Source organism: Dendropsophus ebraccatus, chromosome 14 (genome assembly GCF_027789765.1).
Source record: "Dendropsophus ebraccatus isolate aDenEbr1 chromosome 14, aDenEbr1.pat, whole genome shotgun sequence".
Lineage (NCBI taxonomy): Eukaryota > Metazoa > Chordata > Amphibia > Anura > Hylidae > Dendropsophus > Dendropsophus ebraccatus.
This window is the reverse complement of record NC_091467.1, coordinates 13,333,631-13,359,527: the sequence shown is the minus strand read 5'-3', so window position 1 is coordinate 13,359,527 and position 25,897 is coordinate 13,333,631. Positions and strand designations below refer to the sequence as shown.

Genomic DNA, 25,897 nt, shown 5'->3' with positions numbered 1-25,897 from the left:
CAGATGGGGAGGAGGTATATAGTATAGAGGCCTAACTACAAGGGAACTTACAGTATAGGAGCCTAACAACACTGGGACATACAAAATAGTGGCTAACTACCGTATAGAGTGGGGCTACAGTGTAGCGGTATAGTGTGTCCCCCCAAAAATAAGACCTATCCCTTTTTTGGGAGAAAAAAATAATATAAGATTATAAGCTGTCAAAATGAAGAAAGTCTTGATCGGTGAGGGTCTGCGTACTGGGACGCCAATGCTATAGCATGAACAGGGAGAAGAACTTGCTTGAGTGTTCACTCTCCTTGCTGCAGGAGGTGGTGGAGAGAAGAAGTGCTCATCTTGCTTCTCCCCGCTCCTTCCAGTCTCAGCATCCAGACCCCCAATGATCTCTATGACATATGCACATCTAAACTTTTATTTAAAATAAAAATAGCTTTTTTCAGTTTATTTTTTTAGAATGAGAGGCCTTACTTCCGGAAACAGCACCGCTCCTGTCCTCAGTTTGGGTTTTGCAGGTCAGTTTCATTAAAGTAAATGGAGTCAAATTGTAACATTACGTACAACCTGAGGACAGGGGTGATGCTGTTTTTGCAAGAAAGTAGATTTTTTTTTCTAAGCCTACATGCCCCCTTAAATGCAATGGTACTACACAGAGACAGTACACTCTTTATAGTACATACTGTAAGGATCCTGGAATACAGACCAGATTTTTTTTACTATAACATTTGTAATATCAGAAAAATAAGAAAACAACACAAGGCAGCCAAATGCAATTGGCTCAGATGGGATAATTTTGAGGGTGAAATGGTTAAACCAGCTGTAAAGCAGATTGGCGTATATTTTTTTCCCATCCAGAGACTGGGATAGTAACACTGTTGCTTGGCAACCAGGGAAGAGTTGCTAGGCAGTGCGGTGCGGGATGCAGCCAATACTCCGCGGTCTGCACGGTCGCTCACTGTTGCTGTGCAGATAAGAGCGGGAATGTTGTGAAGGATGAGGCCTAGTTACATCCCCAGCCCTGTCAGCTCTGCCAAAGAAGCAATGGGAATTCATCAGGCCAAGCACAAGTGATTCATCTCAGTGTAATGCTGGACAACAAGTGTATTTAAAGTGTCACTGTCGGTTATTTATTTATTTTTTTGCATAAATCAATAGTACAGGCGATTTTAAGAAACTTTGTAAATAGGTTTATTAGTCGAAAAATGCATTTTTATCATAAAAAAGTAGTTTCAAGCTCTCCCTCCTGTTTTCACGGTTTTCTATGGAGAGGGGAGGGGTGGATGGAGATGAGGCACCAAAACAGGACAAAAAAAGAGTTAATTTACAGCTACATCACAGGGCTATCTCCTCTGAGGTCAGCACTGTCCTCTCTGACCTCTGAATGCCGGCTTTCACACAGCTCCCACTGTGTAATCCTTTGTTCTTTGCTGGCAACGAATCTCCCTCCTCCCCCTCCCTTCTCCATAGGTTACACAGGGCCCGACTAATGTAAAAGAGTAGAGATTTCCTGATGATGAGCAGTGAATGAGGAGGGGGGGGGGGACCGGGAAAAAGTCTTTTTGAATGCAGATAATGGCATATTTGCCTAATAAACCCAATTTCAAAATTTCATAAAAGGCTCTACTGCAAAACAAAAAACAACAGTGACACTTTAAAGTAGCACCGACCCTAAAGTCCACCGCCACGAGTCACAGGAAATGTTGTTTAATTTTCAGTCTGACAAAGTGCTCTCTGCTGCCATCTCTGGCTGTGACAGGAACTCTGCCTCGGTTTTCTATGAATCCACAAGTATGAGAAGACTTGATAATTTTTTTAATAAAAGTAAATTACAAATCTATATAACTTTCTGATATCAGTTGATTTGAAAGAAAAAGATTTTCGCTGGACAACCTCTTAAAGGGGTTCTCTAGGCTTTCTGCACTGATGACCTATCAATAGATTGGGAAATCAATATCCAATTCAGATATTTCGCATCCCAACCAATACAGCTGATTGAACCAATACGCTTGCAGGAGCTGCGCTTGCACTGCAGTGTCTCCACTCCTCATCAGGCACAGTGCCACGCATCTGGTAGTGGCTGTACTTGGTATTGCAACTGTCCCAAGCTGGTGGGGGTGCAGGTAGTTTTACCCCCTACATATTGGATATTGATGGCCTGCCTTCAAGTCCAACAGACCTGTACCCACCTACACCGACCTGTAGTCTAATGTGATATAAGTGACACTCCAGTATTCCTGTATGCAGCAGCAGCTCTGTAGCCCAGTCTAGCATTGCTCCAGGTACTCTGTGCATGCTTGCTGCTGCTTGCCTATACACGTTGTAGCTTGCCTGATCTCATATTTACAAGGATCCTGAAGATCTTTAAGCTGCTTTGAACCTGCACCCAGGTGTCTGTACAAGTGTCAGCATGCCGGATCAGGTGCCTGCTCTTGTTTTATTTTGTCCAAGCTTGTACCCTGGCGTCCATACAAGTAACAACATGCCTAATTGTATGCAAGACCGTATGGGTTTCTAAGGGTAGGTATGCACTTTCTAAATGCAATGCATCCCAGATTTACATGCAACTAATACATATTATTATTTATATTTTTTCTAATAAAATAATGAATTATTATTAATAATAAAATTATATTTTTATTGAAAAAACATTAAATTTAAAAATATATTATTATTATTGGCAATAATAATAATAATAATAATAATAATAATAATGAAATTATATTTTTATTGAAAAAAATATATAATAATAAATATATATATCCCCTATGTTCAAGAAATTCCCTATGTGTGGGCAACTGAATCCAGCTAAATAAATGTATACAGCATATGCGGGAAGTGGCCCAGTCATAATCAGTATACAGTATTGGGGCCATTACAATGAATAGGCCCACTGAAGTGGCATGACATGCTCATGATGGAAATAATTTTTACCAAAGGGACCACTTTTACCCAATTCTTCAATATTCCATCATATACCAATCCAGTCCATAGCCCACAGTCTCACCTCTGCAGCATAGGAGTCATTGTCTTCAGGCTGATAGCTCTTCTGGCCTTTGGTCTGGTCAATATTAAGATCGTTTTCGGTCTTCTCCCATCGAGTTGCCTCCTTCTCTCGACAGTTCCTACACTCAGGCTGCTGCATGCATGGGCACGTTAATGAAGAACAGAACGAGAAAGGCCAAGGGAAGGAGTAAAAAGGAACACAATAAAAAAAAAAAAGAAATAAAAGACAAAATATGAAATAAAAGGGATCCAAACGAGAAATCAACAAAACGAAAAATTAATGGAATAAAAAAGGTAAAAAACAAAAAATAAATTACATAATAAAAAAGAGGAGGAAAAGAAAGAAGAGTTTGGCGACGGAGGAGAAAGACAAGGTGGAGAGGAAAAGAAAACACGTAATGAGTAGACACGTGGGCTGGGGGGTTGTTAGGGAAAAAAGACAGGAAGAGAAAAAGAAGGGAAGAAGATGTGCAAACACCGGTTATGGTGCCCATGCAGTGAACAAGGGAGCGAGGTTTAGGGAGCAGGAGGTAGAGGAAGATTAGCTCAGAAGTCTAGCATCATGCAGGAAAGTAGAACTCTGGGTAATCAGTGTGCGCCCAACATTCACACAACCACTCTTCACTAGTCCTAGATCCTAAATCCTATAAGGCACGGCCACCTCAGGGGAGCTTTATTACAGCACGCACCAACAATAGTCACTCACTATTCCAGCCAAATCCAGGGCTGATAATACTGAAACAAACTGGGGGAACAGGAAACTATGTCCTAAAGGCTCCTCAAAACCTTTCCGCAATGGACACCAACACATCCAGAGAGATTCTACTGCCTTTAATTGGGTCCGACGGGTTTCCTGTCTGGTGTGCACTCCTCTAGCAAATCTAACCTGCTGATAGCCCCCCTACTGCCCAGGTCACACAGAGGATGGAGGTATGTCGCTTACCCATGCAGTCATTCACTCCACTGTCTGGTAGGAGCGCCTGAAGCACTGCCCTGTCCCGCCCCCATGATAATCAATGGAGCGGGCCAGTCGGATCGTCGCTATGGGGGTGGGGCAGTGCTCCTAACGGTCTTACAGGAACAAGGAGTAAACAACTAAGTGCACTGGAACGGCACAGAGGGTGAAGGTAAGAGACATACCTTTATCCTCTGCATCTCCTGCTCCATGTATTATATATTATTACTCCTTGGTCCTGTAAGAAAGTTAGGAGCACTGCCCCGCCTCCATAGCGATGATCCGCCCGCCCCCGACTGGCCCGCTCCATTAATTATCATGGGGGGCGGTGCTAACGGATTAGCCCCATTGTGACAAGAGGTCTTACCAGACCATGGAGTAAAAGGCTAAGTGCATGGTAATGGCACAGAGGATGAAGGTAAGAGACATACCTCCATCCTCTGCATCTCCTGGTCCATGTACTATATTTAATATATTATTATTATTATTTTTTTTTTTTAATGTATATTATTTTTTCAAATGTGCATTCATTTAGCAGGATTTGACTACACACAAAAAAAGTTTGTCTGGTCAGGTCCCGCTGTTTAATGGAATCTGCAATAGGGCCCCCAAATAGTGCTCTGATGCAGGCATGAACTTAGCCCTAAGGATATTCCACAAATGCCCATAATCCTCGATAGCACAGCCTAGTCGCAGATTGCTGCCTACAGGACATATAGGTGCCGGGTATGTCTAGGACAGGCATGAGGGAACCTTCGGCTCTCCAACTGTTGTAAAACTACAATTGCCCAGATAGCCAAAGTTTTGATCCTGGCATGATGGGAATTGTAGTTTTGAAACAGTTGGAGGGCTGAAGGGTTCCCCCATGCCTGGTCTAGTATTTGCCAATGTATAAGACCAGAACATAAAATGTGCAGACTCCAGATATAAAAATAGGACCTGAATGAGCTAGGGCTGCTTTCACACACGAGATCAACGAGGGACTGTGTAACCAGCAGACATCTGTCATTGCACATAGAGGAATATGCTCCTTGTTGCTTCCAACCAACTCAATATGGCAAGTGAAGTTTTCAATATGTCTTATTAAAATTGCATGTGCAAACAATCGAGTGCAGAACTACAAATGTGCCGGAGAGATTTACACAATATGGTGTCGAAATACAGGCCAAGGTTTGCAGACAGTCTCTGGAGTTAAAGGAAGCCATTGTATAGTATGTTCAAATGAGGAGCAAAAGTGGCAGATGATGGTTACCACTGCCATAAAGCGTGAGCAAAAGTTACTGAGGCAGCTTCCCGCGATCGTTGCACGAATGAAGTCTAAAGGACTAGAGCAGGGATGGGGAACCTTCGGCCCTCCAGCTGTTGCGAAACTACAATTCCCATCATGCCTGGACAGCCAAAGCGATAACTTTGGCTGTCCAGGCATGATGGGAATTGTAGTTTCGCAACAGCTGGAAGGCCGGAGGTTCCCTATACCTGCTCTAGAGCAGGGATCGAGAACGTTAAGTGTCACGGTCATATTTTTTTTTTGCAGAAATCAATAGTCCAGGTGATTTTAAGAAACTTTGTAATTGGGTTTATTAGGCACATATGCCATTATCTACATTCAAAAAGACTTTCCCCAGGTTCCCCCCCCCCCCTCAGTCACTGCTCATTATCAGAAAATCTCAACTCTTTTACATCAGTCGGGCCCTGTGTAATCTATGGAGAGGGGGGGGGGGGAGGAGGGAGATTAGTCGCCAGTAGAAAGCAGAGAACAAAGGATTACAGAGCGGGACCTATGTGAAAGCCGGTAGAGTTTAGAGAGGTCAGTGCTGACTTCAGATAAGATAGCCCGATGATGTGGCTGTAAATTAACTCTTTGTTGTCCTGTTTTGCAGGGGGGAGAGCTTCAACCTGCTTTTTCATGATAAAAATGCATTTTTCAGCAAATAAACCAAATTACAAAGTTTCTTAAAAATCGCCTGTACTATTGATTTCTGCAAAAAAAATTTTAAACGACATTGACACTTTAAAGCCCTACAGCTGCTGCAAAACTAAAATTCCCATCATGCCTGGACCGCTGAAGCCAAGGCTTTTAGGGTTACTCAGAGACTCTTCTATTCTGTAACTTAATATAAATGTCCCATGTGATGTATAACTCACAGTTACCTCCTACACAGAGCCATCTGCTCTCTACTGGGGGGTACACTATAAATGATGAACATGTCAGAACGGGGTTATTTCTTACATAAAGGTACAAGAGTTTCGACAGGGAACAAACAACACACAATTCTTCCTCTACTTTGATCTCATTTCGCAATAAAAAAGAATTTGCCTACGTGAGTCCTGGGAGATGAGCCACCCCTTCCTCTTCATGAACCCCCTCTAGCTGTAAAGGTGGCCATACACACAAGACAAGTACGTTGATGGCTGAGTAAAATTTTAAAAGGTGGTGACACCTTCAACAGATCTGTCTCTTGAACTCCTCATACACATCAATGATCAGCACAACCAGAAAGGTCTAAAGGCAGCTTCTCTCTCTGAGAACAAAAGGGCCAGGCCAATAAAATCCATGATGTCCAATCCCTCTAACCTCCATTATCATTTGTCAGGTAAAGGCCCTATTCAAACAGGCTGGCTGAGGGGAGCATAAGAGCGCTATTAGCGCTCGTTTAGTACTCGTTTCCCGCTCTATTCCACGCGAGTGAGTCCGGGGAGGGCCGGGGGGAAGCTGTAGGGGGCAGCCCATAGGATATAGCGGCGGTCTGCTGCTGCCCCTCCTATTACACGGAGTGCCGGCAGCAGATCGCTGCTATATAAGTCGTTTGTCTTTCAATATGTTGAAAGACAAACGACTTCAACAATGTCGGCTAATAGTTGCCTCTTATTCAACAGGATGATTATCGGCCATAACGGACGATAATCGTTCCGTGGAATAGGGCCTTAAGAGTCAGGAGGCTTCATATACTTCTGCCAAGGTCGACAGATTTGGCCAACTTTTGCCTGAAGCAGGGATAGAGAACCTTCATCCCTCCAGCTGTTGCAAAACCACAATTACCATCATGCTCGCTTTGGATGTCCAGGCATGATGGGAGTTGTAGTTCTGCAACAGCTGGAGGGCCAAGGTTCCCTAAGCATGTAAAGGGGATATAACTTTCAGGTATGGTATTGTACCATCATTACCCTGATAAATGTATACACCAACTTTATAAAAGATAACACAACCAGAGTTCATTCTCGAGGTTAAGTCCAATACTATCCAACCTCCCTGAGTAACCGAATCCATACAAGCGACGCATTCGTCCTGCTAATCTTTCACGCTTTGAAGAACAAAGAGCTGCGAGGTGTAATGTACACAATAACCAGCCGTGACTTCAGCCGGAGGGTCTGAGCGAATGGGCTGAGACGCTATTACTGCACTACAAGGACTTTATTACTCTAAACCAATTACTCCTCAATCTCATGATCATAAAAAAGCAAAGCTCAGGCCCAAAGCAGTCGCAAAAGGGAGGTCTATTAGCTGTCTGGTTACTGGACGGGATGAGGCTGGGATGACATTAGATAATGCACTCCGCATGGTTGTCTGCGGCTTTCCTAGTCCTATTAATAATGGAATATTAATAGAGAACTAAGGAGGGAGACTGGAGAATTGCAGAGATTAAAGGGCCAGGCACCAACAAGGACTTTTTACTACTAATCTACAAAACTGTACTTGCGCTTCTGGGCTGATGCTTCCTTAGGGTACTATTACACGGCCCGATAACTGTAAACGAGCGCCAATCTGCTAGATCGGCGCTCCTTTACTGGGCCTATTACACGGCCCGATAATAGTTTAACAAGGGCTGCACGGTGGATATTGTTACCAATGTCCTTGCAGCCCTTGCTTCAACTGCATACATTACCTATCCATGGTCCAGGGCTCCTCCTGCGCTCTGCTTCTCCCTGGGTCCCGCGCGCTCCAGCTTCAGATCCGCCTGTCTTAGCTGACAGGCCGCTCAGCCAATCATTGGCCGCGGCGATCCTGGCCAGTGATTGGCTGAGCGGCCTGTCAGCTAAGACAGGCCGCTCTGAAGCTGCAGCGCGCGGGACACAGGAAGAAGCAGAGCGCAGGAGGAGCCCTGGACCATGGATAGGTAACGTATGCACTTTGTATATAGTCACCTGCCGGCTATGCACCGCTATTACACTGACAATTGTAGGTCCAAACCTATATCAACGATCAGCCAATGATCGTCGTCATCGGCTGATCATTATGTTTATTACAAGGAGCGATAATCGGCCGGATAGGGCCAATTCGGCCGATTATCTTTCCGTGTAATAGGGCCCTTAGTCACCCATTGGTCTCTGTTTACCAGACGTGACATATAGATATAATATCCCGCATACACTTAATGTTTAATGCAATGCAATAAAGACTGTATTTTATTAAAGTTCACAATGTATAGAGTGGTATACAATCCGTCCCAATAGAATCAAAATGGTAAAAAAAATTTATTTTTTTTTTTATTCCAGAATGATGTTTAGCAGACCTGGACCTTTGTCAAGTAGGCTATGGATGAAGAAATTTGGGACGGCTAGAGAACAAGACTGTCTCTTGAATTGCTTCATCTACTTCGCTACTGGGATGGACTGTATACAACACTATACACTATACGTGAACTTAAAAATATTCATTCTCTATGGAGCACAATACCCCTATGTGTAGGGCATTGCTGGAGCCCAGTATACACAGATGGACCAGGGGGATTGGTAAGGTGAGTATACAATGTGATCACAAGCAGTTTTGAAACAAACTCTATTTTTTTAAGTTCTCATTGTTTAAATCAGTGTTATACATATGGCTAAACTGCTCCATGCTCCCTCTGCGCTAATATTTTGTCTTTTCTCTGTTAAAATTAATAGACCGGACACAGGAAGTCCCCGTCCTTTGCCGCTCACACAAGGAAAGACACCTGTCCATCATGCAGGTTGTATATCAGCTGAGGGCAGCTAATTATATTAACTTTTACTAATTCTATTATCAGCTCTGCAGCTTACCAGGAGACAATGCTCTTTGTTATGTATCAATTCAGTCAGTATAATGTCACTGTGTGGTTACAGAGGTTTTGAAGCTGTTTAACAGGAGAGTTGACCGTAAAATGCGAGTAACCCAAGGATTCTCTGCTACTAAATGTGGACGTGCAGTACATGTACGCATGCTCAGTGATGACTTGGAGACTTCCTATGTTTGGTCTCTTTTTTTTTTTTAAACAGAAAAAAGACCAAATATTAGCACATAAGGAGCATAAACAGAGTTTGACAGGGAGGAAGACACCTAGAGGCCATATCTGTAACATTGATTTTAACATAGAAGACATGCAAAACTGCTTGCAATCACAACCCCTGTTGATTTCTTAAAAAAAAAAATTGCAAAATGTACAAGCCAAGGCCAGAATCATAAAAACATGAAAGACCTTGGAGGAACATTAGAAGAGGAAGTGGCCTTAAAGGTGGCAGACAGGATATCTAGGAATCCGGTAGTTCAGTAAGAAAGTGTGAAGAATGCATGCTGTATGTTAATCCCAAGACAAGACAAGTCGCTAGAACTTCAATGCTGGAGCCCAACTTTTTTGAGGTCTAGGTTTAATCAGAGAGTGTGGCATGTGATTACCGGTGGCTGAAGAAGTTGGATGCAGCCCTAAGGAGTCCTGGAAAACATGGATACGCCATAGGTTGTATCCACATTTCCCCAGACTCCCTAGGGCTGCATCTATCTCTTTAGCCACCAATATTTAAATGCCAAACAATTTAGGTTGCGATCATCTCTAGTCCATACCTAGAGAGACAGTTTTCTTCCTTCGGGAGGGAAGATAAATTGCATACCTTTTACCCATGGAGCATTACCTCTAAAAAAAAATCCCTACGGAATCTCCACAAAGAAGCAGTACTCCAGAAAAGAGAACAATTTATCATGACCTGCTCTCACACACTTAAGTGCCACCATTTTTGTGATATTTAATGGTCTAAGAATATGCAAATTAGCTCGTTAGGACCACTGGGGGCGTTCCTCTGCCCTCCAGAGCATTGTTCAGCCCGCCCACCACCTCCGATGCACACGCCTCCTGACACATATCCCAGTCTGCCTGCTTAGGCTGGGTTCACACTATGTTTTTTAAATCCATTTTTTTTTTTGCAAAAAAAACAGATACATTTGTGTGCATCCGTTTTTCCATTGACTTCCATTATGGAAAAAAAACGGATCAAAATGGATCTGCTTTTTTTTAACGTACACAAAAACTTAGCTGACCTTACTTTTTTGTCTGTTAAAAAAAAAAACGGATCCATTTTGATCTGGTTTTTTTTATCCTTTTTTTTGCAAAAAAAGGATGAAAAAAAAATGGACTGCAAAAACGTAGTGTAAACCCAGCCTTATGCATATATATAAAAACGCATTAGCATTAGAGGCGACGGGCTAAATGGTGCTCTGGAGGGCAAATGCTTTTTTATAGCATTGAATATCACGAAAATGTTAATACTGTGTTAATACTGACGGCGGTAAGAAGAGTTCAGTGGCCACCGCCAACTATCAGCCCATTGTTATGCACAAACCTGCTGATAGTTTCCCTTTAACTATCCTTATTTCATATACACCTCAGCTGACTTAAAGGGGTTATCTACTTTTTGCTAAAACAGCACCACCACATCAGAACTGAGCTGCTAAACCTACACCCAAAACTGAAGACAAGACAGGTGCTGTAACTGGAAAAGAGCGGCCATTTCTTTCTAAGCCTGGAAACCCCCTTTAAGACCTTCATATGCTTAAAATGCTACCGACATATTCTACCTCTCACCACAGCTCCTCGAAGTAAAGGTCTTACTATGGCAGTAGCTTTGCAATAATCCATACGACAACGAGAGCTCAGAAACCCCTCTAATGCAGTCTATGCCGCTGTGATCACGTAATGGCCTCAATTTACGGTCTCGCTCCAATGTAATTTAGGCCAGTGAAATGCCTCAGGCAACAATATTGATATTCTGCCAAAAGGGAAAGAGAACGGGGGAAGAGAGTATAAAATAACTATTCACCGACCCTTACTGCTGGGCTCGTCTCCTTTCTACATTGGCTTCACTCGGTTTCCTAATGCAGTCTAGGATCGGAGCATTATGATGGTCCATACTGGTGAATACCCTCACCTTCCTGGTCTTATTTCTCAAAGCCCAATGAGATACTATATTAGTATTCATAGGAATTACACACTTCTTCTAGATTTCATGCACACTCAGCGCGCAGAGTCCTATCTTTAGTGTAGTCACCATGCAGCAGGTTTATCATTAGTATTAAATATACAGGTAAAGGTTGGGTGTATTACTTAAAGCGGGTAAGACGTAGCAAGTTACTGCTATGGGAGAAGAGGGGAAGGTTCTGCATGGTAATGTATGTAGCTCTCACCTGTAAACTAGAGCAGTTCTCTTTCCTGGAAGAGTCTTTTGAGGTACCTGGACAGGTGGCGTCTGGCAATAGTGACAAAGAATCCACCTGTCCTTTACAGGACTCTCCAAAAGCATCCACTTTCTTAGTAAAGCAGTTCAGTTCCTGTTGTAGCACCACTAGTCTAGAAAGAATGGCGGTGACCAGTTTGGAGTCACTAGTCACTTCGCTGTTATCGAAAGCCTCAGTTAGCAAGAGGTCTCCACAATCGTTATCTGTACACAGCTTAATGCCCGAAGGAAACCCGTTTGCGTCTGACGTTAAAACCTCGATGGCTCTACTGATTATTTCCACTTGTGCTTTGATGCCGAAAAGACTTTCTAAGTCTTTAATCTTTGGTAACCTGGACGGAGAATTGTTACAAACATCGGGAGATTTCAAGATTCCCTTAATGGCGCGTTCTTTCGATTCGGCAGGATCCGTTTCCCCTCCGATTGGTCCCTCGCGCCAGAGAGATGTGGGAACACATTGGGCAGAGTCCCCGGCTTCTGCATCCGTTTCCATCAAGGGCTTGGTAGTTTGACAAGACGCCAGGTCATAGCGTTGAAGATTGGAGAGAAGGACCCTGTTTTCGTACTGAAGTTTTTTAACCTTTCCGCTAAGTTCGCTGATTTGCATTTTGGCAGTGCACAGCTCTTCTTGTGAGGGTTCACTGATGACCGAGCAGCTGTCCTCCGACAGTGTAATGTCCAGGTCATGGTCAGACTTATATTTATTCAGTTCGTTCATCAGCAATTTATTTTGGTCCTCCAGCTCCATCATTGATCTTCTCAGCAGATCGGCCTCTTCTTCAACAAACTGAAGATGTCTTCTAAGCTCCACAAAGTTGTCCCCAGATTCTCCAGCCTGAAAAGCAAATCTGGAGTCTTGACCAAGGTGTTCCCGATCGGCGTGAACTTTCATCTCATCCATCTCCGCCCTCAAACCCCGATTCTCGACCTCCAACTCTACTATCCTCCGACTCAAGATGTTGGCTTCTTCTTCAACTAGTTTAAGGTGAGACTTCAATTCTGCTTCTCGGGAATGTGGAGAGTTTGCCACCTCTTCAACAGATAAGGAGCTGTCCAGGTCTCCATACACAGACCTATATTGTACTAGTTCTTCTTTCATGGTGTCATTCTCTTTAGCCAATTTTGTAAGCTTTTTACACATTAAAGCAGATTCTTCTTTCGCGAAGTGAAGTTGGCATTTCAGATCTGCATTGTCCTCCTAAAAGTAATAAAAAAAAAAGAGGATGTTTACATTGTGTTGCCAATAAAACTATAATCTATGTAAGGCCGTGTTCACATATGCGCTAAAGGCCCCACTCTGGGCCTGCCTAGCAGATTTCATTATGTTTGACATGAAGAACAGCATATCATGGAGTGCCACTCTTCCTATGAAAATGATGGTCTCCACCATGGACCCCATTCTTTGTGCCCCCTTGTGGCTCGTGTACTATATGGGCACCATCATGTCAAAAGTTTTCATCAGTTGTGGTCTGGTTCTTCACTGATCACTACAATAATATAGTCCATGGGTCTCCAAACGGCGGCCCTCCAGCTGTTTAAATACTACATTTCCCATCATGCCTGGACAGCCAAATTTAAAGTTTTTACTGTCCAGGCGCCAGCATCCGTGTGTACCCGCATCTCAGTTCACTGCTGCACACAATGGAGCGTGCGGCCGGAGCCGCACACTCCATTGTGTGAACTGACATGTCTTGTGCAGCTGCTATGCAACGAATAGCGGCCGCAGACAACTGACATGTCAGTTTTTCGAGGGGCCGGATGGAATCCCGGCCGGAGCATATACTATGTATATACGCTCCGTCCAGGATTCCATTCATTCAAATGCAACGTATGTTTTGCATAAATCACGGCCGTTGTTGCAAATTGCGTGAACATGGCCTCAAACTGTTGTGTGAACATGGCCTCAAACTGGATCACATGAGTATCTGCATCAATGTTTTTAGTTAAAAACAGCGGTGGATTAGTCTCTCTCTGTGCTGTTCCGCTCCTATTTTGGTCAGTATTTTTATCCCAATCCAGAAGGTGTGGATCCAGCCTCACATCACAAGAAATGGCACTTTTTTTTTTTTATACAAATTTGGCACACTCTCCTCTAATCCCACTTCCTTTGTTCTTGACACTTTTTAAAATGGTCAAAAGGGGTGCAAAAAGTGCCTAAAACACATAATAAAACCTGGCACAGTAAATCTCCAATCCCTCTAGACATCGGGAATGAGAGTTTCCTCATTAACTTTTGCCTTCCAAGTAAATCTCTAATCTCTATTACAGATCAAGGAGATTGCTTTCCCCGGATCCAACGCACCCGGCAGCTGATGTACCGCCATCCACGTAGACTCACAAAGCACCATGAAAAAGAAAATAGACCTAAAAAAAAGCAAAAACAACATATTCTGGCTTTTAGGAAGCAAGCCTTGTCTTTAATGTGTGCTATTTAGGGAACACAGGGCTCGGCACGTCTGGGTGCGTCACCCGCTATATATGTGCTCTGTGTTTGTATTACGGGTTTCACCACGGTTTGGGATGTCTGCACAACAGGATATTCTAAAGAGAGATAAGTGTTTCTTACAGGACAAGAAAGACAGCTGCGACTTCTAGACATCCAAACATGTAACCACAAAGCTTCATGCTCTATCGGACATGGCTGTAACCTGAAACCATGCAGTATCTGTAACATGAAGCCATGCAGTATCTGTAACATGGCCCCCATCTATCGTATTCATAAGGGTGCGTATTTTGGATATATGTTGAGCTCTTGGGGATGGGAAATGTATGGGTAGGGGGTTGGGAACATGAAGGTTCACTTCTTCATAGTTGGCGATGTCTGCCGCCATAATTATTCGATCTCTTAATGAGATCTGGATTCACAATCAACTAATGGGCTCCAGGTGGCAGGAAAACCGTGCGACATGAAACCCGAGACAGCGTGGCATTGTGGTCGTCGTGTGTTTGCCACCATAACTCGCTTTTAAAGAAAACACAGATGTAGTTGCCTTTTGTACCGACTTGTACAAATATTATGACGGTGGGCCGCCATCCCTGAGTGCGGCTCTGTGCGCTGCACACAGCTTCCTCTCTGTCATTAATCTGCCATACCAGGCCACAGAACAGAATAGCGTTTGTCTGCCGTTCCCCTGCCCCCCCACCCCCGAACATTAACTCCTTCTCAGATGCCTTTATACTGTAATCAGGAGAAGCGGCTCAAAGCCCCCCTTTATTTCTCTTAATCAAAGCCCCATTGAGATGCAGATTCCTCTGCGGGAGGAGAATACTAATGATCTGCCAGAAACAAATTTACTCAAAACATGCAAAAAAAAAAAAAAAAAAAATTTAATGAGAAAGACGAAACTTTTTAATTAGAGGCAAAATCATCTAGCGAAACGTTACCCGAATCTTCAGTAGAAAGCTTTCCTGTTGCTTTCTGCAACAGACGGTCGCCCATCCACCAATTCCTATATTAACTAAAAGTCCCCCGACCGCATGACCGTCAGGGCTCCAGACACAGGCAGCAACTTATATAGATTTGAAAATTATTTCTATTTAAAAATCTCAAGTCTTCCAGTATTTATTAGCTGCTGTATGTCCTGCAGGAAATGGTGTATTCTTTCCAGTCTGACACAGTGCTCTCTGCTGCCACCTCTGTCCATGTCAGGAACTGTCCATAGAAAACCTCTCCTGCTCTGCATAGAGGTGGCAGCAGAGGGCACTGTGTCAGACTGGAAAGAATACACCACTTCCTGCAGAAAAAAAGCAGAAGTAATTTACAAATCTGAATAACTTTCTGGCACCAGTTGATTTCTAAAGATTATTTTTCTCAGGAGTACCCCTTTAAGCTAAAAGTAGAGGCAGACAATGGCTCGCTACAGTTCCCCGTCACAATGTGCGCCATAGAACTGTATGACAGGACTCGCGCCACATTAATTATAGGTTTTCAACACAGGTCTAGGATCATCAACCTCAGTAGAAGTGCTGACCGAACAAGCTGTGTAAGGGATATATAACCCACCATCATGCCATGAGGCTGCTATACCTGTGAGGACATATATACACTCTGATATTATAATCACTCTCATAGAGGATCCCTGCCCTCCTGCTCCGGCTTACCTGAGGGGACGGTTTCTTGTCCAATTTGCCTGATCTTCTCCTTTTTAAAGAATTCTGCAAATGGAAATAAAAGAAGTGTGATCATTGTAAGACAATAACAAAGCATACATATATCAACTACCTATAATAGTGGACTGTGTCTCAGGACGGCAGATGGAATCTGAGCAGATCTGCGTCAATAAAATGAGCCGGTCACATTGAGTATGTGTGAATGAGAGAATAGAGCAGGAGCAGACTGATTTATAGATTCACTATAACTCACTGATTGGGTTAGGAGTCCATTGGGTGGTCCTAATCATTGATTGACAGCTGTATGGCCTGCCTACCAGACTCCTAATCCCAGAACGAGCAGAGATTTTGATCCAACAAACCCCACATATAAAGCTACTCCGCTCCTCCAGCTCTAGAACATAATGGTGGTAGACTGGATGGCATTCTAGTGGAAACAGGTCTCTTTTTTTATTCCTTTGGTCCTGATCTAACACAATGAAAGAAGTTATCCAGAAGTAGAAAACATGACCGTTTTAAAAATAGCAACACTCTAGTCGTCAGTTTTTACGTGGATATTGCAGCTTAGTTCCATGGAGTGTAGCTGTAATACCACACACAACCTGAGAACAGGGGGTGGCACTGTTTTTTTGGAAGAAAGCAGCCACGTTCTTGTGATCCTGGCTAACCCCTTTATATAACATATAGCTAGCAGGGTCTCCTTTAAGGAGTGCAGCTTAAATCTGAGAAATTAACACCAACCGACTGAAACACTTGAAGGTGTAAAAAAAAAAAAAACACATTAATTCAGCTCCTTGTGCTAATGAATTTGCTGTGTTTCTGTTCTAAAACTAAGCAAAACCGCCATAGGATACTCCTCTGTATGAACTCAGAGCTTCTTTACGTATTAAAGAGAAACTTTCATTTTATTTACAGGCAAATAAATGGATTTTTAATTTTTTTTTTCTTATAATTTGTACCCGTGGCGGTAACAAGTTATCACCATCTCTCTGAATACATTTTATGGGGGAGATTTATCAAACATGGTGTAAAGTGAAACTGGCTCAGTCGCCCCTAGCAACCAATCAGATTCCACCTTTCATTTTCCAAAGAGTCTGTGAGGAATGAAAGGTGGAATCTGATTGGTTGCTAGGGGCAACTGAGCCAGTTTCACTTTACACCATGTTTGATAAATCTCTCCTAATATTTCCATATAAACAAACCCAAAAAGTGGAAGTCTACATAATATATGTACTGTCAAAATGTTACTATACACAGCAGTATATTAGTATATAAAGTATATGGATGTCACCCGAGTCACAAAGTACTGAGGAACTGGAGGACCTGAGATTAAAGGGGTTATCCAGCGCTACAAAAACATGGCCACTTTCCCCCTACTGTTGTCTCCAGTTTGGGTGGGCTTTTGAAAGTCAGTTCCATTGAAGTAAATGGAGCTTAATTGCAAACCGCACCTGAACTGGAGACAACAGTAGGGGGAAAAGTGGCCATGTTTTTGTAGCGCTGGATAACCCCTTTAAAATGTGAGGATTATACCTGGTGATGCTACTGCTCTGCCGTGCTGTGTAGAAGACCTGAAAACACCCGGCGCACCATGCCAGACAGCTATAATGTCAGATTATGGTTACTTGGCCTCAAGTAGCACAAAGATCTTGTGTCACTGACCCAGAACCGATGTCTATCATCACACGGAGCTCTACGTAAGGAGGCGAATCAAGCTAAGGTGGATGACAACCCCTATGGAAGTGCTAGCAGCAGCCGCCATATATGCTGTCCCTCAGCTACCGAAAAAACTAAGTAAAATGGTTACTACTTGAATGAGCAATATTTCGAGGGATTTAAAGGAGTTTTCTAGGAGCATATGAATGGCCTATGCTTGGGATAAACCATCAGGATCAGATGGGTTGGAGAACTGATGATCAGGTGTTGACAATGCCAATAAGCTGATTAAAAGGGTCACAGTGCAAGCTCTGTGGACTTTATAACAGTCCTTTTACACGCACAGATATCTGACAAGTTTTTAAAGCCTCTTCGCGTTCCCCAGTATCTTCCTGGTTTCTTTATGCTCCCCAAAGCCGCCGGTACAACTGCAGAGCCGCTCTCTGAAGTGACAGGCTGCTCAGCCAAACATTGGCAGGGATGGCAACTGTGGCCAACAATTGGCTGAGCAGCCTGTCACTTCAGAGAGTGGCTCTGCAATTGTACCGGTGGCTGCGGGGAGCATAAAGAATCCAGGGAGACACCGGGGAGCGTGGACAGGTAACGTATACAGTTTATTATTGTCTTTACAGATTTATCAGCAGTATGGTGTGTAAGCCCTAATCCCACCGACACTGATGGTTATTACTCTGTGCCATTATGAGGCCCAGATATGCCAGAATTCCCCTCGGCAGCGCCATCCACGTCACCTCAGCATATTAGAAGGACATTTGTTCTCACCCGCGGAGATCCACCAGTCGTCTACACAACCTAGATTTACATCAGTGAAGCGAGGAAATGGCATGTGAACACATAAAACCCTCTCAGCTAAATATCCTGATGTAACAGACACGGAGCGGGCCATCATTTATCTCTATAAATCTCACAAAGCGGCCATCTGCTCTCCGCAGCTTACACCCGGGCACCAGGGCCACCAGGCCGCTCACCCCCTGATCTGTGCACCTCCTGCTGCCGCCTCCAGCGCATCCACCCAAACAAGTCCGGATGGTGGAGACGGCAAGTGTCAGACGTGTTACTCCAAGGCACAAAGGCTGACACGCCGTGCTGGATATTGCCAACTCAGCAGAAATGCAAAACAGGTTACTGCCATCCGAATGGTGGGGACGTTTCTGGAAGTCCATTATCTTTTTGCTGGAGGCAGAAGGAGGGGGTCTGTTCAGCTGACAATGTCGCACCGCTAGGAAAGACGTGATACACCCTTTGCTGCACCATGATAAAGGAGACAGATGCTTTATATCAGAACCTGGCTATAAAAACATAACTTGTCCTTTCCATAGGGCTTAATACCTGCAGGAAAACCATTGCCAAAGAGGATGAACGCCGCTGGGAGGGTATCTGCAGAGTTTCTCTATACTTTTAATATACTATAAATATACTTATATAATTACATTACATAACCTTAAAAGAAACATCAATCCACAATTTATTGATTTCCAACAAGCTATTCTGTACAGTAAAAAGCGACCATATACCATGAACAGCTGACCGCCTCAACCAAGCATGCATAGGTTTTTTTAATGGAAGAGGCATTAAAGAGGTATTCCGCTCAGGTGCAATACATGTTGAATTATTCCCCCTCATGGAGGCTACAATCTTGTTTCACATGTTAGCATCCTTCCTGCAGTTCTGAGCTGCTGCTTTCTGCTGAAGACATGGAAACCGGATGTGAGATGTTCACACCGTCTCCCCCTCCTCAGCCCCTCCCTTCTGAGACGGCTTATGTAAATAGCTCTCTGTCTGACTTTCTCTGCACTCTATAATGTCGGGAGGGTTAAACTGAGATCAAGTTGCTGGTGAACTCACTGTGATTAACCCTCCTGGCATTACAGAGTACCGAGACAGCCGGAGAGGGTCAATGTTTACATGAGCCATTTCAGAAGGGAGGGGGAGATACAGAGAACAGCTCCCACATAGTTTCCTGAGTCTTCAGCAAAAAACAGCAGCTCAGAACTGGGGAAAGGAGACTGAAAAACCAACAAGTATAGAACAAATTGTTAGCCTCCAGGAGGGGGGGGGGGATGATTTAACGTATATTCTACCTGACTGCAATACCCCTTTAAGCTGATGCCAGAAATCCAACATGTCAGATTATATTATTTCTTGACATCTAATGAATGAATGTTGGGCAGCGACACATTAGATTAGATAGATGTGGCCCCACCAGCAACTGTAAGCTCAGCAAATGTTAGTTTGATATCTACGGGCAACGACAGCCATCCCATAATGCAATGGGATGCAGTTCTAGAGGTAAAAGGGAGGGGGCTCTATCAAACAACACCATTCAAGTAAATAGGGGCAGCTGCAGTTCCCTGCCCAGCCAAATTGCAAAGCCCCGATGTACAGGGATAAAGGGAACTCAATACCCACACCAGCTTTTCAGCCCCTTCAATAATAACTGTAAACGAGCGCCGATCTGCTGTTTACTTGGCCTATTACACGGCCCGATAATAGTTTAACAAGGGCTGCATGGACATCATTAACGATATCCTTGCAGCCCTTGCTTAAACTGCATACATTACCTATCCATGGTCCAGGGCTCCTCTTGCTGTCCGCTTCTCCCCAGGTCCCGCGCGCTACAGCTAAAGAGCAGCCTGTCTTAGCTGAGAGGGCGCTCAGCCAATCACTGTCCGCGACGGTCCCAGCCAGTGATTGGCTGAGCGGCCTGTCAACTAAGACAGGCAGCTCTGAAGCTGCAGCGCGCGGGACCTGGGGAGAAGCAGAGCGCAGGAGGAGCCCTGGACCATGGATAGGTAATGTATGCAGTTTGCAAATTGTCAGCCGTTGGCTGTGCACCGCTATTACATGTAGTGATGCGCGGTCGCTGCCCAACAATTATAAGTCCAAACCTATATCAACGATCAGCTGATGATCATTGTCATTGGCTGATCGTTGTGTTTATTACACGTCCAGATAGGGCCGATTCGGCCGATTTCTTTCCGTGTAATAGTCCCCATAGAGGTTGGATTCCATATCATATCCTACTATATAAAGGAGGAATACCCCTTTAGGGTGCGTTCACACCTACAGGATCTGCAGCAGATTTGATGCTGTGTTCAGTTATTTAAATGAAATCTGCTGCAGAAAATCAGCTGCAGATCCTGTAGGTGTGAACGCACCATTAAGGTGTCACTCATCATACCTTGGAGTATAAGACAAGCTTTCAAGCAGAGGGATAGTCACTTTCTATTGCACTGCTATTTAGAGAAATACAAGTTTCCTGTTTATTTTAGCATAGCTCAGACATACAGGCTTTGTGGCATTCATGTAAGTGGTGGCTGTGAAAACTGCAGTGAAACTGGCTTTCTTGGGGGGTTTTTTCTACGTTTCCTGATGCAATTTATAAAAAGACATAAAATCAGGAGTCGCCCTCTGCTTCACAGATACAAAAGAAAAAAATAAATCTATCTAGCTTTAAGATTGCCATCAATTGACAGGTTGGATGTCCCTGCCAGCTGAGGCGTGGACACTGGCTGTATCTGAGGATCGCAGCAGGTCTCAGGAGTGAGATCTGGTGCCATCTAACTAGATCCGGTGCGAGTAACTTCTGCCATGGAAAGGAACAGCAGCAAGAAAGGGTTTACATGAAGCACTGAGCAGCTGCTACTGGAGAAAACAAAAGAAAAAGGGGAGCAGCCCTCTGGACAAGGGAGGGCTGCCCTGGTCTTTATGGGTGGTCAAACATGAGAAGGAAGCATTGATTTGCCTTTGAGGAACAAGGTAGAAATGACCTTTAACTTAACCCTTTAAGATCAATATACACTTTAGAAGGCTGTACCCACCATTTGCGGCTGGTTCAGGCATCAGTTTAAAGCGACTCTTTACCCACAATCTGTCCCCCCAAACCACCCCCACCCCCCACCCCCGATGCAGCCCCCAGATACTTACCCTTTCCGATGAGTCCTGTTCCTGGAGCCAGTCCCGGGACGAAGATATCAGCACCCAAAGCCGTGCGCACGTCGCTGAGGTGAGTCCGATGCTCACAGAGATTGACGGCTCCAGTCAGGAATAGTAGAAAATCTGCTTGGAGCATTCCTAATGATGAGGAGGGCGGGGAGGAGGAACAGAGTGGGTGTGCCAGCCTAATGCATACACAATCTAAGCCCCGGCCGTTGGGCACAGGGCTGCCAGTTTAAAATTTTTTTTTTTAGGACAATAACTGCATCACCTGCCGAATGGACCCCAGGACAGATCTTGGATTAAAAGCAGCTATGTGAAGGTACAAGTGGTTTGGGGGTGGGGGTCAGATTGTGGGTACAGAGTCGCTTTAACATGTATAGGGCTCTCCAGAACGAAATTGGCGTCATATGTCATGGAAAATCACTGCCTGACCCCTTGGTTCTGGGAAAGGTAAGCCACATCCAGAGCGCTCTGGCTGCAGCTTACCCCTCTCCATAGAGAACACAGGAATGCTTGGCCATGCCGAATATTCTGGTGTATAAAGAGGACGGACGCCAGATGGGAGAGATAAAAGACAGTCCAGTGATCGTTCGTTTGGCCGTCAGTTATTGAAGGTGTATGACCAGCTCTAGGGCACAGTTAGTGATCTCTAGACCAGACAACCTTAGGGCCCCCAGTTATTTGTAAATGCCCTAAGAAATTATATGCATGTGAATATGAACTATAAGCACTTGTGCGGCGTCTCAAGACCAATTCTGGCTTAGTCCTGATGGGGTTAATGAGGATCGTTTTTTTAATTCCGTTCCCCCCGGAGAGTCTACCATGTTAGAAACAAATCTTACTACTATAAAACATACCAGCCGGTTTATCCTACCCACCCTGGCTTCCTAAAATGGCAAGGCTATAACTGCTAAATGTGTCTTGCAGATCCCTGGCGGCCTCGCTGCACTTGGCGCTCTGCCACGTTACCAACACGGTGCATTTTTTGAAAGTGCTCTTTGTGTATTTCTAAACTGGGGACAGATCTGAATATCTGAGCGAGAACCGCTGGAGAGAAGTTCCAGCTGCTTATGATCTAATCCTTTATCCCCACCCAACCCCCACCCCCTCTTTTTTTTTTTTTTTTTTTTTTTCAAACCAATACATTCAGCCAAAAAGAAACAACCCTTTCACGTCTCTGTAACTAGCAATAGCTGCAAGCAAAACTCTGAAAGTAAGAAAGACATGTGACTGCCATGGAAGCTGCTGAATGTAATACTTATACTCTAAACGGCAGAATAGTTCGGGTCATGTGCTGCGATCCGATAGGGACCCATTGTAACGCCTCCACCTGGGGCAGACGGAGAACATCATGTAGTGGTCCGTAACCAAATACTGAAACGTAGGAAGCTATAAACATATTTTACCCACATTCAGACGTCCCTTTGTAATGTAAATGAACTCAAATGTGTTGGTGTAAAAATGTCATTAATCATTCAGTTATAAGGGGTTGTACGGGTTCAGAATAACTTGGCTGCTCTCTTTCCTCTGGGGATAGCCCCTTTAAATTTAGAGGAATATCATTGACTGTCGGAAGGTGTCCCGGGTGTTTTTGATTTTCTCTCCGAGTTATAATGTAATCCTTAGAAGTCCTGTAAGATCTAAAGGAATTATTTACTAAGACCTGGTAATTACCATTATGATTACTAAACGGCTTAAAAAGGGCTGCTCTCCCGACATGTCCAGTTTACTATCACATGAAAGATTATCAGCCGTTTTGGCCGATAACTGATTCGTGTAATTGGTCAATGATCGTTGATTTAAAACATTACCTAAAATCCTGACAATGATGGCGACAGTCTGCTTGACGTCGCTCTGCGTAGTAGGAGTTGCGACAGCAGGCCTCCATTCATTTCTATGGGTCCCCCCCTCCTGCAGCTCCTCGTTGCAGCCCCCTGCTCGATGTCTATGCGTGTAAGGGCACTGCCAGTGAGCAGGAAACAAGAGGCAAGCGAGCACTGACCTGACCTAATATCGGGCAATGTAATATTTTTACAATCTAAGATATGGCAGTGCAACAGTATGCTTATGGTGTGTTAACACAGACAGATTTATCTGACCATTATTCAATATTGAAGCCAAGGCCACAAATGGATTTGAAAAGAGGCGAAATCTCAGTCTTTCCTTTATGAACTGTTCTCTGTTTATAGTCTGTTCCTGGCTTTGGCTTTAATGATCTGTCAGATAAATCTGTCTGTGTAAACGCACCCTTTATCCTTCTCAAAGATGAAGGAGAAAATTAAAAATTGTCACTTCTCCCCTTGCCACAGCCTGGCGCTGCAGTATCAGTGTGTAAGGGCAAGAACAATGGAAATTGGCAATTTATTTATACATTTCCAAGAGGAACACGACTACTCTTAAAGAATGCAGATATTTATTAAGACACCTGTCCCCTTTAAAACGTTAACAACTATAGGGGTCAGATGTCTGGTCTCGGCTCTTGGCTGGAATGAAATCTTTACCTCCTTTAGCTTGTCCATCTCATTCTGCAGCACTTGTTTGGCCAGGTCCGTCTCTATCAGGCGCTGACGCAGCTCTTCATTCTCTTCCTCCACCTTTATCCTCTTCTTCTCCACGGCTTCCAACTCATTGTGAAGGCGCACAGACACATCTTTGGCCACCTGTTCAAAGATTCAGAATCAGTCAATGTAGAGAAGTGCACAACATGACACAGCATTAGGTTATAATTGGAGCTACAAGGGCAGTTTCATCTTAAAGGGGGTATTCAGGATTAGAAAAAGCACAGCTACTTTCTTGCAAAAAGAGCACCATCCCTATCCTCGGTTGTGTGTGGTATTACAATTCAGCTCCATTCACTTCAATGGAACCGAGATACAAAAATCACACCCAAACTGGAGACAAGTGCTGTTTCAGGAAGAAGACAGACTGTTTTTCTAAGCCTGGCTAACCCCTTTAAAGTGATACTGTCACCCCTTTTACGTTCCCTTCATTTCACTGGATAACAGTGTCAACTGGGAGGGGCTTCACTGCAGTTGGGCCCCATCTGCTGGCTGGGGGAAGGGCCCAACTGACATGAAGTCCCGCCTAGTCAAAACTGTGTACGGTTATAATCACACTCGCCAGAATTCCGCAGTAGGATTCAACCTGCCTCAGTGTCAAACGGCATCTCTATGGGAGTGCTTGCGCGAGTCCGCTCTCCACTCAAAGAATTGACATGTCAATTCTTTGAGCGGAGAGCGAAGGAGGGCAGAATTTACTCAGTGTGAACATACCCTAGACACGGAATGAAGCAATTTTAGAGAAGAAAGACGACACAGACCAGCTTTATACAGGTATATACAAATGTGCAGCATCTAAGCTTGTGGATGGTGCGGATAGAATAAGGAGGGGGAAGGAACAAATTTCAGCCACTGGCAGGAATACTTTACTTTCATACCACAATCATTGTTTCTGTTGTTCTCCTCCATCATAGATGCAGAACAGCAAAATAACATTGGTGCCGAATCCCTTACATGCTGAGGCCTAATGGCGCCTGATGCACCCCTCTGACTGTAATGGAGCCTATCTACTGCATCCCCCCTCCCAACTCTCCATGTGGATACATGTTTTTTCCCTTTGTATATGTAGCTGCAATAATGGCGAGATTAGGGATCAACATCCTGTATGAACGAGTGTATGAGCAATAAGCCCCGCTCAGTTCCGCAAACCCGTGTTGTAAAACCAACAATGATATGCAAACCAGAACTCATGGAATCACTTCCCACAGAGCGGCCGCTTGTCATTTTCCATGAGTCATCTCCTCATTTCCATCTTTACTTTAAAAGCTTGTATTCTTTGTTCGTTGTGCTCCGGGGGTAGGGAACAAGGCCGTATGCAAATATATAAACCTCACAAGAAAGAGAAATCATCGTCCTAAACCCCCCCCTAATATGTTAGAGGACCAGGAACAGGCCGGACGTCAGCAACCCACTCCTCAGGAATCCTACCAAGACAGAGAGTGGAGTGTGCTCGGAGAAGACTGCGGCCTGGATGGTGTAAGGCATCACATAGCGGGAGGAGCAGTGGGCTTTCCTGTTGGCTCTCCGCTCATGGATGATGAAATAGTCTGAAATCCCAGTTCTCCAGCTGTCAAGAGAGGTCCTCCGCACACAGCTGGATCCTAGGCCGACACGTGCTCCATCCACTCCTACTCCCCTCCCTGGTTAAGTTATCAAGTTCTGGAAGAGCTCGAGGACGACTACATACTTTATTATGCTGGGATGTATCCCCATGCCTGGCGCTGTAAAACATACATAGGAGCATGTGCCTTGTATTCATTTTTAAAGGGGTTATCCAGCCTTAGAGAAACATGGCCGCTTTCTTCCAGAAACAGCTTCTCTCCACTCCTCAGTTTGGATGTGGTTTTGCAGCTCCGTTCCATCAAAGCGAATGAAGCTGAACTGTAATACCACAAACAACCTAAGGACAGGGGTGGCGCAGTTTGTGCAAGAAAGTAGCTGTGCTTTTTTTCAATTTTTTAAGAGTAAATGGGCCCATTGATTATTTTAGGTAATTGCTTTTTAGGCAGGTGAACAGAGTATATTCCAAAAATAATATGGTCGATATAGGGTCCATTTACACAAAGGTCATCTGACAGATTATCTGCCAAAGATTTGAAGCCAAAGCCAGAAACCGACAATAAACAGAGATCAGGTCATAAAGGAAAGCCTGAGCTTTTTCCTCTTTTCAAATCCATTCCTGGCTTTGGCTTCAAATCTT

At 44.2% G+C, this 25,897-nt stretch overlaps 1 protein-coding gene across 6 annotated transcripts in view; it reads right to left on the bottom strand.

Annotated features, from left to right (window-relative positions):
* The window catches only part of MTCL2 (microtubule crosslinking factor 2), a 72,084-nt gene that overhangs the window by 30,006 nt on the left and 16,181 nt on the right, over nt 1-25,897 (bottom strand). For 4 of the 6 annotated variants that reach the window (XM_069951687.1, XM_069951689.1, XM_069951688.1 and 1 more), the window contains 4 exons: nt 23,641-23,799; nt 15,518-15,571; nt 11,367-12,614; nt 3,002-3,133 (listed from right to left, as the gene is read on the bottom strand). In XM_069951687.1, coding sequence (XP_069807788.1) covers nt 3,002-3,133; nt 11,367-12,614; nt 15,518-15,571; nt 23,641-23,799 — 1,593 coding nt within the window. The remainder of the gene's footprint in view (nt 1-3,001; nt 3,134-11,366; nt 12,615-15,517; nt 15,572-23,640; nt 23,800-25,897) is intronic. The other 2 variants (XM_069951690.1, XM_069951691.1) reach the window with 2 other exon arrangements.